This window comes from Paroedura picta, chromosome 1 (assembly GCF_049243985.1).
Source record: "Paroedura picta isolate Pp20150507F chromosome 1, Ppicta_v3.0, whole genome shotgun sequence".
NCBI classification, from domain to species: domain Eukaryota; kingdom Metazoa; phylum Chordata; class Lepidosauria; order Squamata; family Gekkonidae; genus Paroedura; species Paroedura picta.
This window is the reverse complement of record NC_135369.1, coordinates 137,038,086-137,054,092: the sequence shown is the minus strand read 5'-3', so window position 1 is coordinate 137,054,092 and position 16,007 is coordinate 137,038,086. Positions and strand designations below refer to the sequence as shown.

General features: G+C 41.4%; 1 protein-coding gene across 1 annotated transcript in view; it reads left to right on the top strand.

The window, feature by feature from the left end:
- Nucleotides 1–16,007, top strand: part of NT5E (5'-nucleotidase ecto) — a 39,043-nt gene that overhangs the window by 18,992 nt on the left and 4,044 nt on the right. The window contains exons 4-7 of the mRNA XM_077305242.1: nt 5,058–5,255; nt 6,637–6,791; nt 8,192–8,300; nt 9,377–9,526. Coding sequence (XP_077161357.1) covers nt 5,058–5,255; nt 6,637–6,791; nt 8,192–8,300; nt 9,377–9,526 — 612 coding nt within the window. The remainder of the gene's footprint in view (nt 1–5,057; nt 5,256–6,636; nt 6,792–8,191; nt 8,301–9,376; nt 9,527–16,007) is intronic.

The following is a 16,007-nucleotide window of genomic DNA, read 5'->3' as shown; positions in this document are numbered from 1 at the left end:
ATGTTTCTTCTCTACCAGCTCCCTTTCTGCCTAGGGAGCTGATCCTTATACTCTGTAGATAAGCTGTAATTCCAGCTGTAATTCCAGGCCCCACCTGGATGTTGGCTACCCCTGGGTTGGAAATATTCCTGGAGGTTTGGAGGTGGGACTTCAAAATCGTACAATGCCTCAGAGGCTGGTCTTCAAAGGAGCCATTTTTGCCTGCTGAGCTGATTATTATAATCAAGAGATGAGCAGCAATTAACATCTTCAAGGCTAAGGCTCTTGCTCAGCTAACATTTGGGGCTCTGATTAGTATAACGGGCAGATTGGGCAGTCTAGAAAAGGTCCAGTCTAAATTTTTGAGGGCAACTCTGGTAATACCAAACAACATCTCAAACGTAGCAGTTAGGATTGAGACAGGTATGGTCAACGTTCAGTCCAGGCTTTGTATAGCTACCTTTACGTTCTGGCTAAAACTACTTTTCCAACAGCAAAGTCTTGCAAGTCTAATAGTGATAGACACATTCGTTGCACCTTGGCAAATTGCACTCACTAAAAAGCTGTGCTACTATGGTCTCTCATATCAACTGTTTTTGTCTATGGGTTATGACAAGGCTATAGATCTTGTTGAGACAAGAGTGATAGAAGTAGAGAGGCAACATGATCTCAACAATATTCAGGACCCACTTTTTAGGAAAGATCTCCTAAACAGGAACACCCGGATGCAATATCTAAGAAAAGTGGTAAACCCTGAGCACAGGAGATCCTTTAACTTCCTTCGTCACAATGCCCTCCCCTCTGCTTACTTGAGTGGGAAATTTGATGGACTCCCTCTCAAGGATCGACTCTGTATCTGCAATGAGGGTCAAGTAGAGAACACAGAACACATTTTATTTGAGTGCAAGCTGTATAATCATCTTCGCACAGGTGCATTAGTACCAATGCTTACAGAATACCCTCATGACCTGAGAAAGCATCGCCTGCAAATATTGCTAACAGATAATCTGGTAACTAGCAAAGTAGCAAAATTTGCGTAGCTAGCTTTAAGAATTAGGAAAGATTGGGTCACTCATGTACAGCTATAATAGGTCCACAGAACTTCTTATGTTTTTTGGTTAGTAGATATTATCGCACGTCTCTTAATCTTGTCTTTTGTTTTATATTTTAACAGCTTTACTAGTTTTATTGCTTTTATGGATCATTTTATCCTTGTAAAATAGTCAACGGCAGTTAATGATTCTAAATGTTGGCTTTTATGGTGGAGAAGTTTTGTGTTTTATTGTTGATGCATTTTTAACCTTTTAATGTATTACCCTCCCTTTTACAAACTGCTATTGTATAGTAGTGCATATAAATTCTTGATCTAAATGACCATAAAGAAAGAAAGAAAGCTAAAGAAAGAAAGAAGAGATGAGCAGCGATCTAGATACTATGGCAGAGGCTTGCAGACTGCAATTGGGAGGGAGTGGTGGTGGGGGGGGGGGTGTCCCTCCTGGGCTATGGGCTATGGCCAGCCCTTACCAGCAACTGTTTGTATTCTGAGGCTCAAACAGACAGACCAGCATCAGTCCTGTGAGTCTAAAAAGTGCAGGAAGATCTAAATAAAGAATATTTACAGCATGAAACTGTAAATAGTGAACAAGTAAATGGCTGGAGAAACAGGGGAACTGTAATGATTTTTTTCAACTTTGGCCTGGCAAATTAAAAAAAAACAGTATAAAAACCCTTACTAACATCAAGACTGCTGTGCACAAAAAGACCTCCTCTTTGGGTTGCCAGCTTCCATGTGAGACTTCCATCAAGTCTCCTATGGGGAGAGGAAGGGAAGATGGTTGGAAAATGCTTTGAGACACCTGAGGCCTGCTGGCACTGCGGCCTATTCCCAGTTCTCTCAGACCTCTCACAGCCCCACATCTCTTACAAGTAGTCTGTTGTGGGGAGACGAAGGGAAAAGGTGTTTGTAGACTCCTTTGGGCAGTGAACAACAGGGTACAAAAATCCAGTTCTTCTTTTCTAATAGGCAAGCATGAAAGGAGCATGTGGGCACATAACATTTTATCAACAGTGAAAAAATGGAGACAGAAGGAGCAGGGTGGACACCTGTATACTGTGAATACCCCATATAGATTTGGGCAGGGGGGCATTTCAGTGTCTGTGGCCTAATTCACACAAGAAGGGAAATGATACAGAACTGGGAGGAATTGGTTGCCATGTGATCTCCCCCTAAGAAGAGTCTCCAGTCTGATTTTCCCTTCATATATCTGAAGACATGGCTCTGGAAAGCTCATCTATAACCACTATGCCACAATTTCCAAAGGTCAGTTCTCTCCCGCAGTCAATGAACATTTCACACCACAGGTTCTTGACACCCATATCTCCACACCCATGCCCTCATTTGTCACCACGCCACCACAACCTCCCACACAACACACACATTCAACCCCATGCCCTTACAGACTGAACAACTCCTACCCGTCCTCTTCCCACCGCCAAGCTCTAGAACCTGTTGTATTCCTGGATACAACAGGCTTTTACCCTGGTTATCATAATAATGACAAGAACACAGTGGTCATGAAGGCTCCGATATAAAGAAAGAACGTGTCGTGCAGGGGTGTATTTATGGTTTCTGCTTCAACCTATTGCATGGCTCAATGAGCAAATTGTTTAAAATAAGTACAAAAATATAAAAATTCTAAAGAATATACATAAGAAAGGGGGGAAAGAATGGAAAAAGGAACAAAGAATAGGTAAGATGAATTCATCACAATAAGATTTTCCAGTTGACCAGGACTATAATTCAAATTTATCAATTTATAATGAGATAATTTATTAAAGATTAAAATTATTTACAAAAGATTTTGTCTTTAATCCTTGAAACTGCAAATCATCAGATAATTTTTTTCTCTTTCGTGCAAGAAGTATATGGGGGGAGGCAATTGGTCATAAAAGAAGGTTCCATTTAGTCATAAGAGAGTCTTTTCTCTAATCAATACCATGAGTTTAGCCATCTCTGTAGATTCTATTTTCCAGGTGCTTATCAGTCCTAAAAGAAAAGCTTCTGGTCTCATATATAGATTAATATCTCTTTTTCTCAAACTCTCTCAAACTCTCTCAAAATATCTCAAACTCTTTTGCATGTATGCATGCATTTGTATCCAACGTTTCTTTTTTTTTTTACTACCACATATGTTAAAGGGTTCCTTCATGTTATTCACATTTTCAGCATTGATTTGATTTTTTTACATTTTAGGAAGGAACTCAAAAGTTGAGCTGAACAATAAAAATAATGTAAAACTTGTTAATTATTTATTATAGTGCACAATTAAAAACAGAATAAAAACTTCATAAAAACTATACCGAACTAACAGGACCAAGGACCAAACGCGTTTCGACCCTTCCGGGTCTTCCTCAGTGGTCAGGATTATGATAATACACTCTATATAGAAATATACCTATATAGAACTCTCTATAGTGTATAGCTGAATGGTTGAGTGGGATCTGTAAATTATGGCTCCAACCAATATGTGTAAATTTTATCCTTTTTGGAGACCAATTCCTATGTTATGTCCCTAAAGTCACCACTCTTCGCTATCATTAAGTTCTGTACTCAGAGTGTAATCTCATGTGCGTCAGAAAAAGCTATTTATTTTATTTACCCAATTTATTTGGAGTCATATACCACCTATACATTATTTTATAAGCATTTTCTTTAAAGATAGAAATTAATGTAAATTTGATCCCCTTCAACCACATTTTCCCCATTGTTCCATTTGTATATTACATCCAAAATGTCTACTCCATTTTATCATAAATTGTTTCCCTGTTCTTCTGTGTCATATTTCAATAAAAGTTTACACATTTTTGCAATAACATGTTCGTCATTTGTACATAATTCCATCTCAAATATAATTTTAGCATCTTCAAAATATGCAGCTTTTTATCTACTTTAAATCTTTCTAGCAACTGTGCATAGAAAAACATTGACAATTAAATCCTTCTCTTATTAAGTTTTCCCTTGATTTCATTTCACACTTCTCTTAGGAGAAGTCCAATCTCTGTAAATCAGGCACTCCCCTTGGGGGAAGTCTAATATTTCTCAGTATGTCAGTCACTTATCTTTTATTAACATTTCATATCTGTAAAAAGCTTCGCATGTTGAAATTCACAGCGGTGATTTAAAATAAAACCTTGCCTTGTGTGTATTATATTATATATTCTCAATATTGGAGATCTAATATAATGATTTTTATATCCACATTAACTTTGTCTTTATCATACCATAAATATGCCATCCAAACCTTAAATCATGACCTTCTAATTCTGATCATCTTTCATTTTTCAATAATAACTATTCTTCCAACTATACAGGACAACATGTGGCAAAGCATATTTTCTAATCCAAAGCCTCCTCTTGCAGTATCTTATATTTAATTTGTGGCTTTTCTTCTTGCCAAATACATTTTGGTAAAGCTTTTTGCCATTGTTTAAACGGTACATCTGAAATCAGTAGGTAAGACATTAATTTTGATCACTGTTTTATCCCCCAAAGATGCAGTTTCAATTTGTCCCATTTCAATAAATCATTTTAAAATTCATTCCATACAATTTGTTTGTCAACATTATACCCAAATATTTTACCTTATTTTCAATTCTTAAACCAGTTCATTTAATCAGTTCTGTTTGGTCCTACTTACTCATATTTTTAATTAAAATCCTTTTTTCTTTATTTTAAATCATGCAACTAAACCAAATTTTTCAAATTACTCATTAATACCACTTTTCCTTTAAAAAAAATCTTCCAAAGTCAGGTTGCAAAACTTATTTTGTACCCTGTCCTATCTGTCAGGGCTGTGAGAACTTCTTCCACTGGTTTTGGGGATTTTCGGTTGCATCCCTTGTTCCCTAGAACAGCCTTACAAAGAGATCAAAAGATTTATTTTGAAGAACTTTTGATTAACTTGGAAAATCTGAGCTGAAATAGCCCTTATGTGAGAGTAGGATGGAGTACAAATGTTTTAATAAAGGTCATATATTTTGTATGTACATTGAAAGCTGGTTTTTGATCATTTTTACAGGGACTCCACCTTCAAATGATATACCAGCTGGTGATTATCCATTCATGGTGAAGTCTGATCATGGCCCTCTTGTACCTGTTGTTCAAGCTTATGCTTTTGGAAAATATCTTGGTTATTTGAACGTTGTATTTGATGATCAAGGAAATGTGATCAGTGCCTCAGGAAATCCAATCCTACTCAACAGCAGTACCCCTGAAGGTATGAGAAAAAAATCTCTTTCTGTGGATGAACGGATTCAATTGGGTAGCTATGTTGGTCTGAGGTAGTACGAGAAAATAAATTAGTAGTGCAGTAGTAAACTGTGTCACAACATCCTTAATATGCAGTATGATAATTCTTTGCTATAAAAGCCGATCAGTCAGTTCAGTTGTCCTTTACAAAAACACTGGGGAAATAAAAATGGCAAGGTTAGTAATGAATGGCAGAAACTTTCCCAGTTGTGAAAAGAAGTAATTAAAAGCAACTTGTTGTTAGCCCCATCCATCTCCACCCAAGCATGGAGGCATCTCCACAAGTGACCAGCCATGCTGAGTATGTTATCTTGTCCTGAGAACTGAGGGCCATTTCCCACGGCTTAAAAATAGCACAATGGTTGCTAATTGAAAACGCTACTAATTTGGCATTACCCACGATGTCGTAGACAATCTGCAACACTCCTGAAACCGATCAGCAATAAGCGCTTCGTTTTAGCGCTTTCAGGGGAATCCAGAAAAGTGGATTCACCCTCCGGATAGCGATACACTCCTGCAACCAATCTGCAACACTAGCGCTAAAGACCTGTGCGTTACCATTGTTGCTGGTTCTTCAAAGTCCCTCCCCCTGGCTCTCTTCTCTGAGCTTCCGGCGAAGCGATCGCCATTTTTTTTTCTCGGAGCGAGCGGGGATAAACGCACCGGCGAGCCTCTTTCTGTTTAGAGGCTTCCCTGGCTTCATTCCTTCACCTTTAGTCACTAAGCACAAACCACTTAAAAGCCCGTTTGCTGAAATAAAGTCCCTTTATTTTTTACACATAAATTCAGCCGAAAATCAAGCCCGTGAGAAGGGGGGGGGGGAATTTTTTTTTATCACTCGAGGCAGCGTGCAAACGATCATACAATCAAACGACAGCTCACATTAGGCAGCTGGATGGGTCTCTCCGTAGCAACGAATCTACACAGATTCGTTGCTATGGGTCTGTTGTTTTTTTTTTTAAACCTTTCTTAAAGGGAAAGCGGCTGTTTGGGAGCATGCTAACGGCTGCCCATTGGCTGCTTGACGGCCAGGGGCGGGACGAGCTTGGCAATAGCGCTTCCTTTCTAGCGATTTCTGCCGAGACCGGAAGCCTGTGGGAAACGCTAAAAAACGCAACTGATTCCACTACAAAGCCAGGTGTGCAAAACGACGAATTCCACTATTTTAAATGGCGATTTTTCATTCCGCAAACAATTTGCAACAAAGATCCCTGTGCGAAAAGGCCCTGAGAGATTCTAAATAGCACTACATACTTACTTACATCACATAACAGTGGATGAACAGTTTAGCAATCCTTGTTTGTCATCCAGCTCACAGTAGTGTTTACCATGTCCTGCTTCTGTTTTAGACGCAGAGGTGAAGGCCAAAGTTGACGAGATGAGGGTCCAGCTGAATAACTTTTCTTCCCAGGAGATAGGGAAAACCATTGTATACCTGAATGGTACGAATGAAGCTTGCCGTTACCAAGAATGTAACATGGGAAATCTGATTTGTGATGCTGTGGTAAGAAAGAAGGCACTTCACAATGTTGCGTTGTTATTCACTTGATAAGTAGATTTTTACTATGACAAAAAACAATTTGTTAAAAATTAGACCTTATTTGAAGTTACTTACATTTCCTGCTTTGGGAAACTGATACTTACTACCAAGAGCCAGCATCAGACTAGGAATTTGGAGACCTGGATCTTAGTCCACAGTGGAAGCTCACTGGGTGACTTCAGGCCAGTTATATTTTGTCAGCCTAACCGACCTCACATCACCTGTTGTGAAGAGAATGACAAGCTGCTTTGGATCCCTATTGTGGAGAAAGGCCAGTTATGAATGAAGTAAATACTTGTATACAAGACCTAATAAAGCCATTAACTTTTTATATGATTGTTTTAAGTAGGAATTATTTAAAATACTATGCAGTTTTCTTATTTTAAAAAAAATGGCAAAAAGAAACTTTCTTTGCTAGTGAGATGTCAACTTTGGAGCTTCATTGTTGATATAATTATTTAAACACTTATTTATTTAATTTATATCCCCCTTCACTGAAAGTCTCAGGGCAGCTAACAATAAAGTAAAATACAACATGAGTAAAACATCATAAAACATTATAAACATTATTAAAAACTTATTGATCCATACACAAGGATTAGTATCTCTGTCCATTAATTGGCCATCCACTGATCGATGAAGCTATTTTTTAAAAAGATAACAGTGAAAAGAAGAGGGAAATGTGTATAGGGGTAGGCCCATTATTACCTGATTATATCCGTGCTTGTCTCAACCAAAGACCTGGAGGAAGAACTCCATTTTACAGGCCCTGCAGAACTGTTGGAGTTCCGACAAGGTCCTGATCTCACTTGGGAGGTCATTCCACCAGGCCAGGGCCAAGGATGAAAAAGACCCTGACCGTGACCGAGGCTAGACGCACCTTTTTGGTGCCAGGGGTCACTAGCCTGGTGGAATTGGCAGAGTATAATGCCCCCCTTAAGGTGACATATTGAGATAGGCGGTCCCTATCCCAGTTAAATACTTTTGATGACATTTCTGTTTTTAAAAAGTATTAGAAGTTATTAAGCCCTTGCTCCTCTCACAAAACCTGTCTTGGAAGAGTGGATACAAGCCAATGCATAATTTCACCCCTCTGCTGTGCTTACAATCAAAATTATTAGAAGGCTTAACATTTGTCATAGAATAGCACTGCTTTTATTGTTTTCAGTTTATATCCCAAAACGCTTAAAATAACTTGAAGTAGTATAACAACAAAGGGGTGTCTCCACCCCCCAAATCCACAAATTCTTTTTACCACCAGTTTATAAGGTACTTTTCAAGAATGAGCTGCAAGAATCCTCGAAGCTAAACTAAAGCAAAAGACTGGGAAATGATAGGAAATATTTTCTTTGTGAATGTTTTAGGTTTACAATAATCTTAGACATCCAGATGATAATCAGTGGAATCACGTTTCAATGTGCATCCTGAATGGCGGTGGAATACGGGCACCCATTGATGAACGAAGCAATAATGGTATATATAGTGTTACAGTTGCTTTTAAAAGGCAACTCAATTTACTCTGCTCTTCTTCTCTCACACTTCTGAGAACTAACCAGGGTGTAAACCGCATGGAGCTCTTATTCCAACCCCAGATCGATTCAGTCCCTGCCCTCTACACAGAATGCAATTTCCGTTTTGATTTTGGGAGATTTAAAATTTCCTTCTGCAGCAAGAAGGATTGATCCGGAGTGACCCTGCCTTTATTGTGCCATATCTTACCCTCAATATTTAAAGGCTGTTTTGAATCTGGGCTCTCCTCCGTGGTAGAGGACCTGTGATTGGCCACAGGTGGTGGTCATGTGACAAACCTGCCTTAAAGGAGAAGCCCCTAATTTCTCTCAACTTCTGTCGCTCTTGGATTTTTTCTCCCTTCTCTGCCTTTTTTGATCCTCTCCCCCTCCCCTGTCCAAGACAAGAAAGAGGCTCCCTGCTTGGCTCCTCTCTCCCCCCCCCCTTCAAGAAAAGAAAGAAAGAGGCTTGGCTCCCCCCCCCCTTCTGAACTACCCTAACCACGTGCAGAACACTTTCCTGTTTCAATGGGGAGGGGGGAGGAAGAGGAAGATCCGAGTTCAAAGATCTGAATTCAACAGGATTGACAAAACAAAGTAAGTGCAAACTCTGCCCTAGCTAGATGTTTCTTATAACTTTCCTCCTTTATTTCACCACTATGATGTTTTTGTTGTGCCACTTTCTTCCTTGGACATCATATTGTTCAACTAGAAGCTCGGGGAAGGGCGACATATACCTTTACAAATAAAATAATTGTTGTTGTTGTTAGGTGCGACCCCATGGACAATGATTCTCCAGGCCTTCCTTCGTTTTGACATTGGCTATCTCCAGTTAGGAGGACATTGGAACTATAACTTTTGTATCCTAGCTTTAGGATGCTTTACATTATGACTTGCCAAGTCAGTAAGATTCATCATGGTGCAGGAATTTGTACTTTGGATTCCTGTGTTTATGTCAGCCTTTTCCCTACTTTAGACTATATTACAGTGATGGGTACTACAATACATTGCATGGTAAAAACACTGTTCCATTATATTCAGGTACTATTACTTTGGAAGAGCTGCTAGCTGTACTGCCCTTTGGAGGCACTTTTGATTTGCTACAGATCAAAGGTTCATCTCTAAAAGAAGCATTTGAGCACAGTGTTCGTAGACATGGGGGAGGAACGGGTGAGCTGCTACAGGTTGCAGGTGAGTTTTATTGCTGGCATATGCAGTTCAGAGTCCTAAAGCTGTCTCATTAGTAAGTTTGAGAACCTTCCTGATCTGACTTATCACATCATAATGAAGGTCAATTGAAATGGACTGTGCAGAATATGACTAAATGGCAATTCTGGGCAACAGGCAAATAACAGCTCCCTGGGTTGGAGGAATAGGTCCCTTCTGTTCCCATGTAATGATCTCAATCAAACTTGGGCTTGTGTGCATCTTTGAATTACATCCCTGGTTGGAAACTAACAGAAATTGGTCTGTAGACCATGCAACTTGTACATCTGCCCTAAGGTCTGTTATTTGTATTTTGAATTTGTAACTACTGTGCATTTCAGCTAATGGCTGGAACAGAATTATGTATTTCAGGGCTTAGCTGCACTCAAGGAATTTGAATTTGCATTTCTGTCTCTATTTACTAATTTACAACTAACCAGCCACAAAACATCACAGTGAGGGGTGGTATATATATTGAATAAATAAATAAAGGAAATAATGCTCAGATGTTGCATTGTAAAGATCCAACTGCCAGGAACCTGGGTGTGATGCTCGATGCCTCCCTTTCTGTGGAGGCATAGGTCACAAGAGTAACGTGGCTGGGTTTCTACCATCTATGCCAAGTCAAAGTACTAGTGCCCTACCTGGCCCCGGATCACCTAGTTATAGTGATCCATGGAATGGTCACTGCTAGACTAGACTTCTGCATTTCGCTGTATGCAGGTCTAACCTTAACCTTTATCCAGAAATTGCAACTGGTCCAGAATGCTGTGGCCAGCATCCTCACAGGAACGCCATGGCAGTCCCACATCTAGTCCACTCTCCAGCAACTGCACTGGCTCCCAGTTGAATTCCAGATCAGATCCCTGGCCCCAAAGAAGCACGTCACACCTCAATCAGGGCCAGACCTGGCCCCCACCTGGTGGAACAAGCTCCCTGAAGAGATCAGGGCCTTGCCTGAACTTCCACAATTCCACAGGGCCTGCAAAATGGAGCTCTTCCACCAGGCATTTGGTTGACGCAGACCGAAACAACAGTATCTACTGGGCCCCCAGAAAACCCCTATCCATGAATCCTGCACCAGTCTACCCATGGAGTCACTGTAGCATAGTTAGCAAGCTAACTTGATGTTATACACACTGTTATCACAAGTTGAAATCACTGTCACTATTGTCTATCCGAATTTATGAATTATGCTGTTCTTCGTTGTTATATGTGTTTCCTCTTTGTTATGTAAACTGCCCTGAGCCTGAAGGGAGGGCGGTAAATAAATAAATAAATAAATAAATAAATAAATAAATAAATAAATAAATAAATAAATAAATAAATAAATAAATAAATAAATAAATATTTTCCCATTCTCATTCATGCTTTTCTTACCTTTAAAAAACAAAGTTAATAACAGCTTATGTTAAAAACCAGATCATTTCAGGTTCTCTTAGTCTGAGTCTTTTCAAGACCTTTTTTAAAATTTTCACATTCTAATGAAGATAGTGATGAGTACATAAAAGCTTCCCGTCCATCTGAATGTGAGCTTGATGTTTTAGAAGGAAATCATGAATGTGCAAGGAGGAAAACTTGTGGATTTAATTTCCCCGTACTTCTTTCCCTTCCCTGAAAGCGTCCGTGGTCTCTCTCCTTTCCTGCTTTTTTCTTTCCTTCTCACCCTCCAGCCAACCTCTATCTTCTGCGAGGGACTTAAAATGGCTTATTCTCCTCTCCTCCATTTTATCCTTAAAATAACCCAGTGAGGTAGATGAGGCTGAGTGTGTATAACTGGCCCAGGGTGGCCATGTGAGCCCCCATGGCAGAGTGGGGATTAAAACCTGAGTCTCCCAAATGCTAATATGAAACTCTAATCACTTCACCACACTTTCATGGGGTGGCTGTTGAATAGTAGCAGGCAGGAAGAACTAGTACTGCACGTTGAGTGGTGTCAGGTAGTTGCCGCAGAGCCTGACCCCACTAAGAAAGTTCATTTATTAAAGGTACATGCATTGATTTTATTTTTAAGCCCCAATATTTTGTTTTGTTTCCAGATTTTTTTCTTCAAACCTGGGCATTTTTCTGGTTTGTAAAAAGGTTTGTCTTGTTTGTTCCTGGCTCAAGTCTCTGGTTTTAAATATCCAGATTTGGCCTTTTCTGAAAATCCCCTTTCTCTGCTTCCTTTTCTCCTGACTCACCAACTAACCCCCTTTAATCTGCCTGCCCTTCAGATATATTTATTTCATTTTCATATGGCTTTTTCCACAATGTGGAACCAAAGAAATTTACATCATTCTACTCTCCTCCATATTATCCTCACAAGAACCTTAGTCAGTTAGACTGAAAGTCTGTGACTGGGCCAAAGTCACCCCTCACTGAATTTCCATGGCAGAGTGCAGATTCAAACCTGAGTTTCTCAGTTCATCTGGCTTTTGTGAAGTTGAACAGCAGTAAGCAGCTGGACTTGAGTGCGTCATGCAAGTCAGGTGATAATAAGTCACCCAGAGACTGCTGCTGGCCCTGGCCCAAGTGAGTCCCCTCTCAAAGGACCCTGCCTCTTTCCCTGCCTTTTACTAAGAGAAACCAAGGACCGAAAGCTGTTGTAGTTGTCAAGCAACAGCCAAAGACTTTAAAACTGCAGGTGTTTTTTTGTGATTTGGGAGGGTTAATGTCACCAAATGCGGGTGCATTAGAGTTCAGTTTTCGGCAAACCAGGGCCTTTTCTCAAGATCATAGAAAGGTCTGTCTATACATGGCTAAGGTGACCAGATTGTCCCACTTTTGGAGGGACATCTGGGGGCACCTGGCAAATTGTACTTATGCTGAAATTAAAAAATATATATTACAATACTATTTTTGCATTCTATGCGTTCTATGAAACTTTTTGTTGCTCCGTATAGACCAAGCCCCATTCCGCACAAGGTTCAATGTGGCAAATTGCTTTCGGAAAGAAAAAACGGAATTTTAAATAGTGGAATTCGGCTTAACGCATACCTGCCTTTGTAGTGGTATCCAGTTGCGTTTCAATTGTTTCCCACAGGTTTCCAGTCTTGGCAAAAATCGCTAGAAAGGAAGTGATTTTTCCCGTGCTTTGTCCCGCCCCTGGCCGTCAATCAAATGAGCCGCCAATGGGTGGTTGTTACGATGCTCCGGAAAAGCCCCTTTGCCTTTAAGAACAGTTAAAAACACACACACACACATGTTGCAACGAATATGCCTTGATTCCTTCCTTCCTCCTAACATAGAGACCCATCTAGCTGGCAGCTGGCATGTGAGCTGCTGATTCATCGTTGCCACATCCCCCCGAGTGAACCCCCCCCCGTGCACGGGCGCGATTTTCGGCCGAAAATAAAGGGAACTTGCAAACGGGGCTGTGTTGTGCTTCATGACTTGAGGGAAGTTTTAAAGCAGCTCTCTGGAGGGACTGCAGCAGGAGAAGCCTCGCTGGGTGAATGAAGGCTCACCGGTTCGTTGCTCTCCGCTCGCTCAGAGAAAAAAAAAATGGCGATTGCTTCGCTGGAAGTTCAGAGAGCGCCAGGGGGAGGGACTTTGCTGAAACCGCAACAATGGTAACGCACAGAACGTTTTCAAAACTGTTGCAGATTGTTTGCAAGAGTGTAGCGCTTTCCAGAGGGTGAATCCACTTTTAGGTCCATTCCGCACAAGTTGAATGTTGCAGGAGTGTGGCAAATTGTAATCGCTACTACTATGCAGTTATGCACGACATCGTACACAATCTGCCACACTCCTGAAACAGTCCCGCTAAAAGTGCTTCGTTGTAGCGCTTCCAGGGAAATCCCAAAAGGTGGATTCACCCTCTGGAAAGCGCTACACTCTTGCAAGCAATCTGCAACACTAGCGAAAAAGACCTGTGTGTTAACATTGTTGCGGTTTCAGCAAAGTCCCTCCCCCTGGCTCTCTCCTCTGAACTTCCGGCGAAGCGATCACCACTTTTTTTTCTCGGAGCGAGCGGAGAGCAATGAACCGGCAAGCCTTCATTCACCCAGCGAGGCTTCTCCGGCTGCAGTCCTTCCACAGAGCTGCTTTAAAGCTTCTTTAAAGCTCGCCTCAAGTCACCAAGCACAACACAGCCCCGTTTGCAAGTTCCCTTTATTTTCGGCCGAAAATCGCGCCCGTGCACGGGGGGATTGTTTTTTCATTCAGGAGAGCGTGGCAACGATGAATTGGCAGCTGCCAGCTAGACGGGTCTCTATGTTAGGAGGAAACAAGGAATCAAGGAATCAAGACATATTCGTTGCAATGTGTGTTTTTCTTTTTTTTTTAACTGTTCTTAAAGGCAAAGGGGCTTTTCCGGAGCATGGTAACAACCGCCCATTGGCTGCTCGCTTGATTGACAGCCAGGGGCGGGACAAAGCATGGAAAAAATCGCTTCCTTTCAAGCAATTTTTGCCGAGACCGGAAACCTGTGGGAAATGATTGAAACACAACTGGATTCCACTACAAAGACAGGTATGCGTTACGCCGACTTCCACTTTTTAAAATTCTGGTTTTTTTTTCTGAAAGCAATTTGCCACATTGAACCTTGTGCGGAATGGGCCCTAGGGATGTCCCTGGAAGTGCTACAACGAAGTGCTTTTAGCGGGACTGTTTCAGGAGTGTGGCAGATTGTGTACGACGTTGTGCATAACTGCATATTAGTAGCAATTACAATTTGCCACACTCCTGCTACATTAAACTTGTACGGAATGGACCCAAATTTTTAATCAAGAACCCCCCCCCCCCCCTACTTTACCAATGTTAAAATCTGGTCACCTTATACATGGCCCCAGTCTTCTAATTTATTATGTATCCATGGATGGACCAATATTGAAAATTAATTAGTGACATATAGCCTCAAAGGGAGAAAGCTGATTCCAGTTTTCATACAATACCAAAAGGTATCCTCAACTATGGTAGGCCTATGTGGGTTTCTATAGGAATTTTGAAAAAGGGTACCATGCAACATGGAACTATTCACAAAATGGCAGCAGTAGGAGGCTATTATTATTATTATTATTATTATTATTATTATTATTATTATTATTATTATTATTATTATTATTATTATTATTTAATTTTTAGACCGCCTTTCTCCCAATAGGTCTCAGGGCGGTTTACAACATAAATAGTTAAAACACAATAAAATCCCCATAAAAACCCCAATTAAAAGTTACATATAACATATAGCGGCGGTGGTCACAATTCTGATCTTAGTTCAGCCTGGTGGAGAGAATAATGTTCAGAAGAGGGTGGCACCAATACAATAGATCTAACCATGATCTCGATGTTAGAGATCTCAATATTGGAGGGGATCCTCTGATGGATTAGTGGGAGAGCTGCCCTGGCCTCAACCATATGCCTGGCGGAAGAGCTCCGTCTTACAGGCCCTGCGGAAAGCTGGTAGATCCTGCAGGGCCCTTAGCTCTTCTGGGAGCTCATTCCACCAGGTTGGGGCCAGGACTGAAAAGGCCCTGGCCCGGGTCGAGGCCAGGCGAACATCCCGTGGGCCTGGGACAACCAGTAAATTCATACCCGCAGAGCGGAGTGCCCTGCGGGGGGCATAAATTAAGGGGCTTTTTGCACGCCTTCAAAATAGCACAATGGTTGCCAATTGAAAACGCTACTGATTTGCTGTTTTGCACAACGTCGTCGACAATCTGCCACACACCTGAAACCAATCTGCAAAAAGCGCTTCCTTGTAGCGCTTTCAGGGAAATCCCCAAAAGTGGATTCACCCTCCGGAAAGCGATACACTCCTGCAACCAATCTGCAACACTAGCAAAAAAGACCTGTGCGTTAACATTGTTGCGGTTTCTACAAAGTCCCTCCCCCTGGCTCTCTTCTCTGATCTTCCGGCGAAGCGATCGCCATTTTTTTTTCTCCGAGCGAGCGGGGATAAACGCACCAGCGAGCCTCTTTCAGTTTAGAGGCTTCCCCGGCTTCAGTCCCTCCCCTTCAGTCACTAAGCACACTTCAGTCACTAAGCACACTACTAAGCAGTCACTTTATTTTTTACACATTCATTCAGCCGAAAATCGGGCCCGTGAGAGGGGGGGGGATTTTTTTTTCACTCGGAGGGGGCGTGGCAACGATCAAACGACAGCTCAAACACCCCAGGCAGCTGGATGGGTCTCTCCGTTGCAACGAATTAACACAGATTCGTTACAATGAGTCTGTTTTTTTTTTAAAAAAACCTTTCTTAAAGGGAAAGGGGCTGTTTGGGAGCATGCTAACGGCTGCCCATTGGCTGCTTGACAGCCAGGGGCGGGACGAGCTCGGCAATAGCGCTTCCTTTCTAGCGATTTCTGCCGAGACCGGAAGCCTGTGGGAAACGCTACAAAACGCAACTGGATTCCACTACAAAGGCAGGTATACATAACGACGAATTCCACTATTTTAAATGGCGATTTCTCCTTCAGTGACCAATTTGCTACAAAGATCCCGGTGCGTAAAGCCCCTAAATGTTGAGAGGTCCCAAACA